The sequence below is a fragment of the Opisthocomus hoazin genome, chromosome 16 (genome assembly GCF_030867145.1).
Source record: "Opisthocomus hoazin isolate bOpiHoa1 chromosome 16, bOpiHoa1.hap1, whole genome shotgun sequence".
Classification (NCBI taxonomy): Eukaryota; Metazoa; Chordata; class Aves; order Opisthocomiformes; family Opisthocomidae; genus Opisthocomus; species Opisthocomus hoazin.
In genome coordinates this window covers 16,571,685-16,584,010 of record NC_134429.1, presented here as the reverse complement: position 1 = coordinate 16,584,010, position 12,326 = coordinate 16,571,685, and the positions used below count along the sequence as shown (strand labels likewise).

The 12,326-nt window shown below is 52.9% G+C and overlaps 1 protein-coding gene across 9 annotated transcripts in view; it reads right to left on the bottom strand.

The window, feature by feature from the left end:
• ZBTB40 (zinc finger and BTB domain containing 40) overlaps positions 1-11,914 on the bottom strand; it is a 44,755-nt gene extending 32,841 nt beyond the window's left edge. For 5 of the 9 annotated variants that reach the window (XR_012765676.1, XM_075437251.1, XM_075437245.1 and 2 more), the window contains exons 1-4: positions 11,828-11,888; positions 8,980-9,125; positions 3,804-4,594; positions 3,049-3,182 (exon numbers count right to left, since the gene is read on the bottom strand). Coding sequence is in view for 8 of the 9 variants with exons in the window: in XM_075437251.1 (XP_075293366.1) it covers positions 3,049-3,182; positions 3,804-4,533 (864 nt within the window). In the remaining variant the exon portion in view is untranslated. Of the gene's footprint in view, positions 1-3,048; positions 3,183-3,803; positions 4,595-8,979; positions 9,126-11,024; positions 11,161-11,827 lie in introns of those variants that run through there. The other 4 variants (XM_075437252.1, XM_075437247.1, XM_075437248.1 and 1 more) reach the window with 4 other exon arrangements.
• Between the last annotated feature and the right edge of the window lie 412 nt (positions 11,915-12,326).

Genomic DNA, 12,326 nt, shown 5'->3' with positions numbered 1-12,326 from the left:
TTTCTCTAAGAGAGCACAGGAAGATAAGACTTGACACCAGCAAAGCTCTTCTACGCTTCCCCAAATTACTGCAATTTCAGTCTTGTTCTCATTTCCAAGCAGGTTTCATCCAGGCCAGAACCAAATTAGATAGGAATAGTTTATGTGAGATACACAGGGAGACTCTAAAACAAGAACAACCCCCAAAATCACATCTGCTTACATAGAAAAGCAAAGTGTCCGCATTTTTCAGCCCAGGGAGCAGAACATAACATCAGACTTAGAGAGAAGGAACGATTCTCACAAAAGCAAGCCCTGCACCACAAACTTCCTTGGGGAAAAAAGCCCACAGCCTAACAAATCTCCACTGGAGGAAGCAGGAGATAGGGCACCCACGCAGGTACAGGGAATGGAAACACACAGGCTATGCCCAAGGCAAAATGTCACTGAAGCCAGAGGAGTCCAAACTCCAGGACAGCCTCGGCGTCAACGGGCAGGCTTGCAAAAACCCCCCCAAACACCCGCAAGCCCCTACACTGCCCAGGCTTTGCTGTCCAGAACACATCGGTGCTCGCCCACGGACAAGTCACCCACAGAAGGCTCCTGAGCAGACGGAGGATGCGCACGAGGGGTGGGAGAGGTTCCCCGCGGCAGGGCAAGCACGCCCAGCCAGACTGCTTAATGCAAAGAAACAGCATCTCACGGGCTTCCAGACCAACTTCGAGTTGCCTCGAGGCACCTACGAGACTTCAAGCAAATGACTGGCAAAATAATACAGAAAGGGGGGTGGGGGGGGAGAAAAAAAAAATTCCATTGACATTTACCACTGGCACAATCTCAGCCTTAATTACACATCCCGAGCTGGGCTCTCTGCAGCTGAACTTGCACTTTAAACACGACTTAAAAAACACACACCACTGTGTTTCCCCCCGAAGATAACACCACGACCTTGTGGGAAAAAGCTATTTCGTCTGCTGGAAACAGAGCCCAGGCTCGGTGCCGGTCCCATAGGTCCTGCTGACCCCAGAGGGGAGCTCGGAGAGGGACAGACCTGGCTGAGCCCTTGCTTACAACCGGCTGCAGTCTGTCCCCTCCACTGCCCCTGGGCTGACACTTCTCATGCTTGTCACAGCTGAGAAGTGATTTTTCGGGAAGGCTTAAAGAAAATCCATTTCTCATTTATTCAGCATTTATTTATAGCCACAGAAAAATTGTCCAGCTGTCGTTTTGCGGTCAGACACCCAAACCATCTCTGAGCTCTACGACGTCTCGCTCGGCTCCTGCTGCAGCAGCTCGTTTGGGAGCACAAAGGGCCCGGCACGGGCCTGAACCTCACCTGCTGGGTCTCGGGGGTGCTGAAGAATCACGAAACAACAGTGACCGTGAAGCAACGGAAAATGGGGTGCTCGGCAGAGCGGACGCAAGGCAGCACCCCTGCCTGGGCGCTTCGCAGGTGCCGTTCTGCCCTGTGCCCGTGGAAGCAGCACCAGCGGGCAAGGGAAGGGGTGCCAGCACGGGCGATGCCTGCTGCCATGGGTGCACCGAGCTGCCCAGGTCCTCCCCCCGGCAGCGCCCGTCCACATCGCTCAGCGCCCTCCCCAGCTCTGCTCCGATTGCCAAGCTGCAGAATAGGTAAAACCTTCAACGTGACATAATTTTCTGATCAGGGCAACGAAGAAACACACAAAAACCGAATCCTTCGTGGGGCGCGCAGGCATGCTAAGAGCAATGCACTCACAGGTGCTTGTCAACCCCGTCAGGCAGGGGCTTGCTGCTGCAAACAGGAGTTCGGACACACATCTTCTTCCTAAAGCCCCAGAGATGTGAAGTCCAACACCATCAAGAGGGTCGGTCGCTAAGGGAACACAGGCTTCCCTCCGTAAACATTTAAAGACTCATCAGAACGGAAACCTGCACTCCCTGACTCCAGCGAATTCTCCTCTCTGCTGTCATATGGGGTTTTTTCTAGCAAACACATTGCCTTGGGTTTTTAAAAGCAGAAGTCCGCCACAGCCAAAATGTCCCGTGTCCAATGGTCATACAGGTACTGGAGGGACCAAGGGACTTGAATCCAGACAGTTCCCGGCCAGCAAGCACATGGGAGCCTAGAGAGCATCGCAGGCCCCCCGGCCTACGGAACAGCATCTCTCAGCTTCAAAAGGTCAGCTAACCACGGAGCCACTGAAAAGCCAGCAATAAAACAGTCACATTCTCATATTTCCACGTACAGAAGAGGTGAGCAGCGCGCTTCATGCAGCCTGGTACGAAAAACGCTCGACCAGAAAGAGCCAGGGTGAGGAGAGCAAGGACAGTCCCACCCTCGCTCCACAGCAGCCACAGCTTTTTTCGGCGCAGCTGCTTGCAGCCAGCGTGAGGGCCCACCCGGCCCCGCCGCAAACATGCCCAAGCTCCATGTCCTCCTGCACCACTGCCACACCAACACAGCCACAACCTGCTCTTCCTGTGGTGGCTTTGAGCCGGTACAGCAGCTGGTGTCTGGCTACCATAGCTCAGAGCCCAGAGCATCCTTCAGCATTAACCAAGCACAAGACTCAAATATCCCCTCCAACAGTCACCCGAGCACCACTCATCAGCAAGAACTGCTTTTACAGTGGCACGCTGCCAGGTGAAGCGCTGCGGGGTGGCACCCGTAACCCCCCCGTAACGCTCCCCACAGGCAGAGCCGAGCAGACGCTCTGCAGCAAGCCCTCGATGAGGGCTCGGGAAGGCTATTTTGGGATCTCGTATGTCAGTCGTTTACAAGTCGATACAGGTCCCGAAGCAAACGCCATAAATGGGAGGAGAGAAATCGGCGCTGGAGCTCTCCTACAACACAACGAGGACGTCTTCAGGGCAGGACATGTACTTCTTTACCTATGTGCACGAGCAGCTTGTACTTACAGATGCTTCTCTCCAGGGTCTTGCTCAGGTGAGCACGTGTTGTCCTTCAAACAACCAGGCACCAGAGCCCCAGTTTCCCATGAAACAGTTTCCCAAACAGGGCACAAACTATTGTAGCCCTCAGCAGGGTGAAGAACTTGTATCTTTTACCCAAGTAAACACACCTACCTCCTTTTGAGAGGCATCAATTTCTCTGCACTGTTCTAGTCTTTCCAGCACAGCCCGGGCATCAGAAAGGGCCTCAGAGAAAACACTTTCATATCGAAGAAAGAAATCCAGTTTACAGCTTTTTCTCTCTGCTGCTGTGTGACAGAAACAAGATGAGTTATTTGCTAATTGAAGGGATTCGCAGAAAGCATGATGTGATTTGAAAGGCATCAGTTTGTAACCAGCGCATTGGCTATAATAGGGAAACTGTGACTCACAAATCCCTTCTAAAGATATCACACAGCCTGGAGGGAAAACCAACAGTTTATTTAACACCAGTTATAAATGGAAAATTTATTTTAAACCCAGTACAGCCTCTGTTTTCCTCCCATACTGAACAGGAGTTTAAAGGATAAAGTAGCATTAGCAGACAACTCTGTTCACTTACTGTTAGATTGCCTCACCAACCTCGTGTCCTGCACTAACGCAGATCCCACTGCACGTCAGGTGCAATCACATGCGTGGGTAAGAAAAGTTTTGTTTGCTACAGCTCTGGTAAAGTGGTGAAAGTGAAGTAACTGCCAAGGCCAAAGGAGAGTACTGCACAGTACCAAAGGAAGAAAGCCCCTGCAGAAAGGGGGTACACGCTGGTGCTGCTCCCACCCCAGGGCTAATTAAAAACAACAAACAGTGAGGAAAAGATCCCCCGTAAGAGCAAAACGTGAGTCAACACAATTGCAAGAGGCAATGCTGTGCCCACACCCGTAAAGTCTCACCTAAATCCCTCGCTCCTCCTCTCTCCTCCGGAGGTTCAGCAAGCTCCTCTTCTGCAGTGCCACCCTGCTCGGCATGGGTGGGCTGATCAGGACGAGAGCCTGAATCCCCCCGGAGCGATCCGGAGTCACGCGGCATCGCATCCTGGTGAACCCAGGTGTGATTCACGGCAAGTTCCTGGCCAGAAGGAGATACATCTGCTTCCATTTCTGCTTCTGCAGTGCCAGGAGAAGGGGAAACTCTCTGAAGGAGGAGGATATCTGTTCTTCCTTCAGCAGGTTTTTCAGACTGGGGCGGGTTATTACTTTCAGCATGGTTTCCAGATGAGTCTGCTGCCTGACTGGAGACTTCTCTCACTACCTGGTCCTGAGTTGAACAGCTGATGAGGTCCCTGAGGAAGTTTTTGCAACTAACAGCCACATCAGACATCTGCAGACTATCTGCCACGGAGATTACTTTGGTGAAATTGTGCTTCCCTAGCGGGAGTTTGCCACTGTACATCATCTCCAGCAAGAGCGCAAACTCCTCAGGGGTCACCACAGAAGCATCGATGGAGATGGTGTCTGTGCTGTCCAACAAGGATTTAAAAAGCAGGCTGGCAGCTGCCAAAACCACCTTGTGTGCTCTAAAATGCACATTCCCAATGAAGATGGTGCAATCGCAGAACTGCTGCTCTTTGCAGAGGGCGTACAGCCGCTGCAGCAGCTGCTTGCTGTAACTGGGAAGCTCCATCACACCAGGCTCTACCGGCCTCCTCTCGCCGTGGACTCCACACCGCTTTCACAAAGCCCAGCTAGCGAAAGAACAAAGGATCCTGTTAGAACATTCCTCAGACAGCAGCAAGACAGAGAGTCAGCAAAAATTACTTTTGCATTTACACCTTTGTAGCTTACTGTGCTGGAGTTCAGTGGTTACAGCAGAGAGGCCCCCTTCTCAACTCGCACTCCTCAAATTCAGCAACTTACCCCACTGGAGCTGAAAAGTCCAGATACTGTTCCAATATAAACACTTCAGAAAGAGCTTGGAAATGAGTACCGAGTCCTGGGAGTTATAAAAAGGGAGAAGAAACTCCCTGATGTGCCCGTGATAGAGCTCAAGGAGGTGTGAACGCTCCCCACATCAGGCACTGATGCTGAATTCAGCTGCTGGTTTCTGAAAGGGCAGGTGGGGAAGCAGTGCAGGAAGACCTGTTCAGACCATCCAGCAAACACAGAGGACAATCTGAAGTGTTGGCTTTGACCTGCAGAGCACTGTGTGGTTTGGGACCAGTTAATTTTCTCCCCACATCACTGCTAAGATGAGCATGGGCACGCAAGCGTTGGAGATAGACGTCTGCTTGCAGCCCAGGGCCTCCAGCACCTCCCTTCTCAGCACACCATGGTCCTACCTCATCCATTTACAAGTCTTGACCCCCAAGCTGTAACTTCTTGCAGAAGTCCACAGCCATAATCCCATCTATCAGAGCCTCCCTTTTACTTTTTCCCCCGCCCTCGTCACAGGAAGGAGAACAGATAGGACATCTGCCAAGAGTATTTTTATCAGCAGGATGTCTGGAGTTTTCACCTAAGCTAAACAAGATAAAGACGTCACTGCCTTGCCTACGCACCAGGATGCCTAACACTGGTGCTGGCAATGATGCTGAAAGAAAACAGCATGAGTGCTAGAGGAAGAGCACCTGGATGGGCACGGTTTACACAGCCTTCAACTGCTCAAAATCTCTGCGCCCAGCTTCTCTCTTGTAGAGAACAGGAGTAATATTGCCCGTCACCAGGGCACAAGCTTCAAAGAGCTGATGCTCATCCACCACCTCGAAGCGCTGCCTCGCACGAAAGCACGCTCGGAGTAACTCCCAGCTTGCACCAAACTGCAAGCTGCAAGCAGACGCTGGGTGCGGGCTGAGCTGGCGCCTCACTCCTGCAAGGCACCAACCCCTCTGGAGCTCAGGCTTCGTGGGAAGCAGGACCTCCTGCCCACAGGCAGGCAGGACCCCAGCTGCCCTTCCGCACGGCGCTGCCTGCGGTGGCTGCGGGAAGACAGACGCAGCCAAGACATCGCTTCAGATGGCTGAGCAACTGGTTGGTGGATGCCACCTGTGCATGAGAGCTCTCCTGGCTCAGCCAAGAGCTCCCCCGTGCTTTAAAGATGAAGTACTATGGAACTTGCTTTTCAGTCATCAGGAGATCACAGATGGTTTTGACATCACCTCAGAGCAGAGGAGTGATGCTCTCCATCTGAATAGCTCTGAAGCGAGAGCACAGGGTAGGTGGGTCCTTTCCTGGAAGGCAGGGACACCCAAGCCGTCGCTGACACCCCACCCTCCTGCTTCCCGGGAGCCAGAGCTCCTCCGGGTGCATCGCTGCCAACGGCTGGCTGGGCTGCAGCTCACCTCTGCTGCTTCGTAAGCACCAGAGCCACCCCCTCGCCCGTGCACAGGTCTGGCCACCGGCATTTCCAGCCTGTTGAACACGCAGACTCCGCTCTCCTCCCACGCCACTGTAAATCATGAGTAACCACACTGCCATCAGCGGAGCTGCTGCTGGCCATGGGAGAAGAGAGAGACCCGTTTCTTTTGCTAGGCTCAATGTAACCGCAGTTTTAGTCCACCCACTCCTTCCCTGGAGCTGAGGGGCTTCCAGTATCTGAGACGAAATTGGGTCTGCTGGTTAAATAATAATAGCTGTAGCTCTTCCTACAAAAGAGGAAGCAGGAAACATCAATGGTCTGGAAGAGATGGCTGTTCACTGTTCCACGAATAGCCTTCTGCACAAAACCTATCGCTTCCACTGTGGCAAGCTGGAAGCAGCAGCAGCACCGTCTGCTCCCTCTGTTCCTGGCAAGAATATGGAAGACGTATTTGCCCACGACAGCTCAAAACAGTAACGCTCTAAGCAGCCTAGCAGCACCTCCCCGTCTTTATTACAGACACTCAGAGCACTGGAAAATGTGTCCTAAGCAATTAGTTCAGAGACATTTGTTTAAATACATTTAATTTCTTTAATTATAGTGATCAAATACCTGGTACTGCCAAAGAGAACAGACATTTTTTAACGAGGGGCAATGGCAAAAACCACACTCAAGGCAACTGCCCCCTGCTTAGAAGGCGTTTCAGGCTTTTCTTCGAAGTTTATGGCCAGAAGGGACCACTACCAGCAATCTCATCTCTCACCCGTCACTGCCTCCCAGATTTCCAGACTCAGTAACCTGGGTTTGGCTAAAGCTTCTCTTCCAGCAAGGTGCCCAGTCACGGTAAGAACTGATTCTTAGAGGGAGGACCCTCCACTGCCATAGTTATTCTAACTGTTAAATTACACGCCTCCTTTCTTACCTGAATTTGCCTGGCTTCATTTCCCAGCCATCTTTTAGATGGCTTTCAGGAGATTTGGCTGGGGGACTGGGCTGAACTGGGAGTCTCTCTGAGAGCAGGTAACTAATACTTCGGCAGCGATGCGTGCTTACAGAGAACGAGCCCTCTGCCTCTGCCAGCACCACTGGCAAGAAAAAGCCATTTGTTACCTTTTCAGCTTAAAACTGCTTCTCTGCATCCACTCTGGAGCCTCCCTGGGGATGTATCATGAATTTCAAACTTAAGGTAAAACATGGTTTAAGCACACTGCTCCTGGGGCCTCTGACAGCTGAGTCGCACAAGCACTGCCCTCTTCCAAAATACCAGCTCACTTCAGTCAGAAGGGGGGACAAACAAGTCCGAGATACTCGCTCATCTTAGCTGTGCAACAAATGGGCTTTGCAAAATGAATCTTTTGAGGAACACCAGGGAACATCTTAAGCCTCATCCTGCCAGCTGCCCAGGAGGAACACCAGGTGCCTCAGGAGCTTTCGTCACACCGACTTCCAGTGAGACTGCAAAGTCAATCAATTTGAGCCAAATTTTCAAAAGTGCCTAAAATTCCTGAGGCTCTCCTTGACCACGTGTTGAGAAATCCTCCTGTCGCCCTTATGCAGCAGTTACCACCTGTGACTGCTCTCAGGACACGCACTTCAGCAAAGAAGCCCCTTCTTCCGAACCTCCCAAGTACACGAGGTCCAGAACGGGTCCACAGCAAACATTACCCTCCACCATCCAGTTCCAGCTCTTTCTTCCTTTTCCCAGGTATTTTTGTCCTCACATATCTCCACAGTTCAAGGGGATCATGACTTTTTCTTTAAGCTACATTAGAACAGGAAAAGGATATGTTGATAGCAACAACGCTTCGCCACAGAGGAGGAGCAAACAGGAACACCCAATTCCATCTACATAACTGAGAAGGGGTTCCAAATTACTTCATTATTCATATAACTACTTCGACCCAGATTCAACAGATTCAAAAGCCATCCATGTCACTAGGTTCATCAAAAGATAACTAAAATTTCAGACTGAGCACTTCAGCAATTGGACACTGCAGTGCTAGGTGCTCCAAAGCCGCACAGAGGAGACCATCACCCCCCTGCAGTTACGAGGCCACCGCAGCACCCATCAGAGCGCCCATCACCAGGCACAGAAAGAATTTTAATGCTGCCACGGCCTCAGCAAAAGGATCCTGTACATCCCTCGCTGTCATAATTAAGGGCTTTTACAAGGTGCTGGTCAACACACCTGCTGGCATTGATAAAATAATCACAAAAGCTGCTCCCTACATTGCTTAGTAGCATCTCACTGGCCAGCCTGAAGATGCATTCCATGCCTGAAATTCTTTCTTGGGATGCACATGGAGCAGGCTTATTTTAGCTTTAATATATATATATATTAAAAAATAAATATTGCTGCACTGCCAAGAAATTAAGCAAAACCACAGCAGCTTTCTCAAGGCACCAAGCCGCAGCCTGGCGCTCCCTCTGGTGCCAGCACACCGCAGGGCAGTGCAATGCTCAGCCGCATAATGAACCTTGCTAAAAGCAACCTGCACACCCGGCACAGCAGAAAGCAATTCCTATGCAAGCTCTAAAAAGCTAAAACAAAGCAGGCAGAAAAAAAAAACCCAAAGTGGACAGAAAGAGATAAGCAAAACGGAAGAATTCAACAGCTCTCTCCTAAGTAAATGCCACTTCTGTTAGAGCTGACCAGAGGGTCTCACAGGAGCTAAAATCCAAAATGGTCATCGACACAAGGCTGGGTCCCAGCCCAGGAAGGCTCCCTGCCCCCCCGAGAGGAGCTCACCCCGTCGCTGCCCGTTTTGCACTTACTCAAAGGCTCATTTCAACAGACTCCCGTAAATCAGTAAATGCAGCAGGACAGAAAGTTGAGATTCGTTCTCTCGTGTTCCTCGGCCCTGCAGTCCCTCGGGTATGACAGCAGCCTCCAAGCAACAGGCAACTTTCTGGTTTTAGCTCTGAGGAGTTAAGGACAGTGACAGCCTTAAATCAGAATCTGAATACTTTTTGTGTGTGTTTACCAGTTTCCTGTTTTCTTGTTACTGAGATGATGACCTTATAAAGAGGGTTATTGGAAAGCCAGAAAATCATGTACTGCAATTCAATTTTCTTACCTCTCCCACTAAAAGTAATTCAGTCTTTGAAGTGTTGAAAGAGGCTGAAGGGTCATTACCTTTCTCTGGGGTGCTCCAAAGGGCCAGAGCAGCCAGCTCTCCCAGAGGATAATGTAAAATCCAGTACAAGGAGCCAGGGCACACCAATTTGTTTTTCAATCTATTTTACTTCAGTTCAGAGCATCAGTGCAGACAGATAACAGAGGAAAATAAGCGACACTTTGACTACATTCAGCGCTCTGCAGTCTCTAAAGGCAGCAGAACACACCGCTCAAAACCCACGCAACACTTGGGCTATCTCTCTGCGCTGATGCTCTGAAGGGAAATGTAATAGATTGAAAAACAAATAGGCATGCTCCAACTCTTACAGCAAGTTTTCCGCTACTCTTCAAAGCGAGAGCTGCTGCCTGTCCCTCCTGGAATAGGGCTGCCCCAAGGAGAGCACAAAATCAAGCAGTGGAAAACCAGCAGAAACCCAAAGCAATAGCCAAAGTTTGCTCCAGCCGCTGCTCATCCATGTCCCGCTGTGCCCAAGAACACGTAAAGTGCTAATTACATTTTGCAGATTCCTGTACGTCCTCAAAAAACAAAAGATGGACATCTGAACTCCATTATCAGAGAACACTGCGTGTTGCAATTTATTAGTGGCCTTTTTTAAAAACAACAAAAAAACTTCTTTGATCAGCTTTTGCAATCCATTTTGCTGTCAGCAGAAGCGCAGAAGACATTTGTCCCTACACTCCAGAGCAGACAAGGTACACTGCACCCGTCAGGTGCCTTGATCCATGATCCAAAGGCCTCTCCAGTCACAAAGGGGAAAAAAAACCAAAAAGCTTTAAAATGACACTTCTCAAGCGTGGTCAGCCCAAAACAGGGACCGATTACCTCAGACTTGTCAGTAAAGTACACAGAATTACTTCGAGCTGAATCTATTGAGACAGCAACCCAGGAGGCACCTGGACTTCCACCACTGTCACCTACTGCTCCGGCCGTCAGAGAGGGACCTCCACAGCCCCGAAACTCCATTAAGGCAAAAGGACCCACAACAACTCTTCAGACGTGGTGCAGCTGCTTTAAACTACACACAGAGAAGGATACAGCAACATCAAAGCCTAACGGCATCTACCCCAGGAAGCCAACTGGCTTTCTCTGTCTCCTGGGAGACTCCTGTAACTGCCGAGCTGCGGCCTGGGTGACAACAGCCACATTTTCAGCACCTTCTTTAAGCCGTACGTCATGGCAGTTCAAATACACTCGAAACAGAGATGAAACAAGAGCGAATGAGCAGGGCACCGAGGCTGGGGTGGTCGGCTGGGAGAGGACCTCCGTTCTTGTCCATACTCCAACAGGCTGTTCCTGCGCTACCCTGTCCTCAGACCAGGGTTTGAAACCCAAATTCCTCCTCAAACGAAAGACACCTCGTATTTCTTAACCAAAACCCTGCAGGATCATGCTGCCTTATGCCATATCTGGGCCAGTAAGTCAGCTGTGCCAGCCTTCCTGCCCACCACAGCTGAAGCCATTAGCTCCCAGTCTCACCTACAAGCCTGTCTCTCTCCGGGGAGGAGATGGGTTTTACTGGCCAGGACCCCTCATGGTGCATTTCCATAACAAATCTAACCTGACCCAGGAACGGGGCAGCTCTGCTCCTCCACAAGAGCTCTATCATGCTGGTGATCACACAAGAAACTGGATCAGACCACAGACTTCTTGACGTAACGCAAAAAAAACCTATTTATTCACCTCTTGATGGGTCAGTCTTCCAACCGATCACCTCAATTAGCGGTCCAAAGCAAAGGGGAGGAATCTGCTGTGGCAAAAGGCGTGGAAGGTAATTCCTTTCCACGCCTACCTTTAGAAAAAAAAATTTCTGGAGGGATTCACAGCCTCTGCCCAAGGGGACATAGCTCAAGGAGCCCCTAAAGCACATCTGATGAGAAACGTCTCTGGGGGTCGGCGGTACCCGGCTGCCAGGGCCTGGCGCCCAGGGAGAGCCGGCATCCCGGTGGAAGCACCTTTGCCCCTGGGTGCCGGTTACAAGAGGAAAGACCCCCGCCACATTTCCCATAGCGGCGATGCAACCAGCCAGCTCCCCCCGGCAGAAGAGACACGAGCAGCGGCTTTAAAGCAGCGGGGAACCGGTCCTTCGCCTTCCGGCCGCCCGCGGAGAACCGTCCGAGCACCCCGGGATGCAGCGGGGCACTCCCGGGCGAGCCGCCGCCGGGCTAGGCCGCCGAGGGCAGCCCGCAGGGCCCCTTCGGCCTCCTCGGGCCGCCCGCCAAGGCTGCGCAGGGGCCGGTACCTCGCTGCGGGGGAGGGCAGCCGCTCCCGTCCCGCTGCCCCGGGAGGAGGCCGCAGCCCAGGCCCAGCCGGGCCCCCCCGCCACGTTCCGTACCGAGGCGGGGAAGAGAGGCCGGGCCCCAGCGGGGGAGGCCGGAGGTGGAAGGGCCGAAGCCTCCCACCCCCCACCGCAGCAGAGGGGCCGAGCGGGGCGGGGAAGAGCCCGCAGCCCCCAGCCCGGCCGGCGCCGGCGTCGCCATGGTTACCTTTATTGGGAGCGGCGCGGCGGACACGGCGCGCGGCGGCGGCGGGAACAATAAAGCTTCAACAACAACAGCAGCAGCCACCGCCCCGCCCCTCCCCTCCCCTCCGCCGCCCCCGCGCCGCCATCTTGGAGCACGTGAGGGAGGGGCCAGGCCGCGAGACGGAGGCTGCGCATGCGCGGTGCCGTTGGGCGGGCTTCGCCCCCCCCCCCCCCCCCCCCGAGGCCTCCTCGGGCCTCCCCGCCCTGAGGGAGCGGCCGGCGGAGGAGCGGCTCCTCCCGGCAGCGCTGCCCGCTGCTCGGCTGCCTCAGGCGCCTCCGTTAGTAAAGCGTCGTCCTCGGAGGGTTGATCCGGGGCCCTTTACCTGGGGAGGGCGGCGGTGGCGGGGCGCGGGCCGGGGGTGAGCGGCCCGGTGGCGGTGGTGGGGCCTGCCGGGCTGAGGAGGGGGGTTCCAGGCCGGAGGGAAGCTGGCTGCTGGATCGCTCACCCGCGGGCTGGGCTG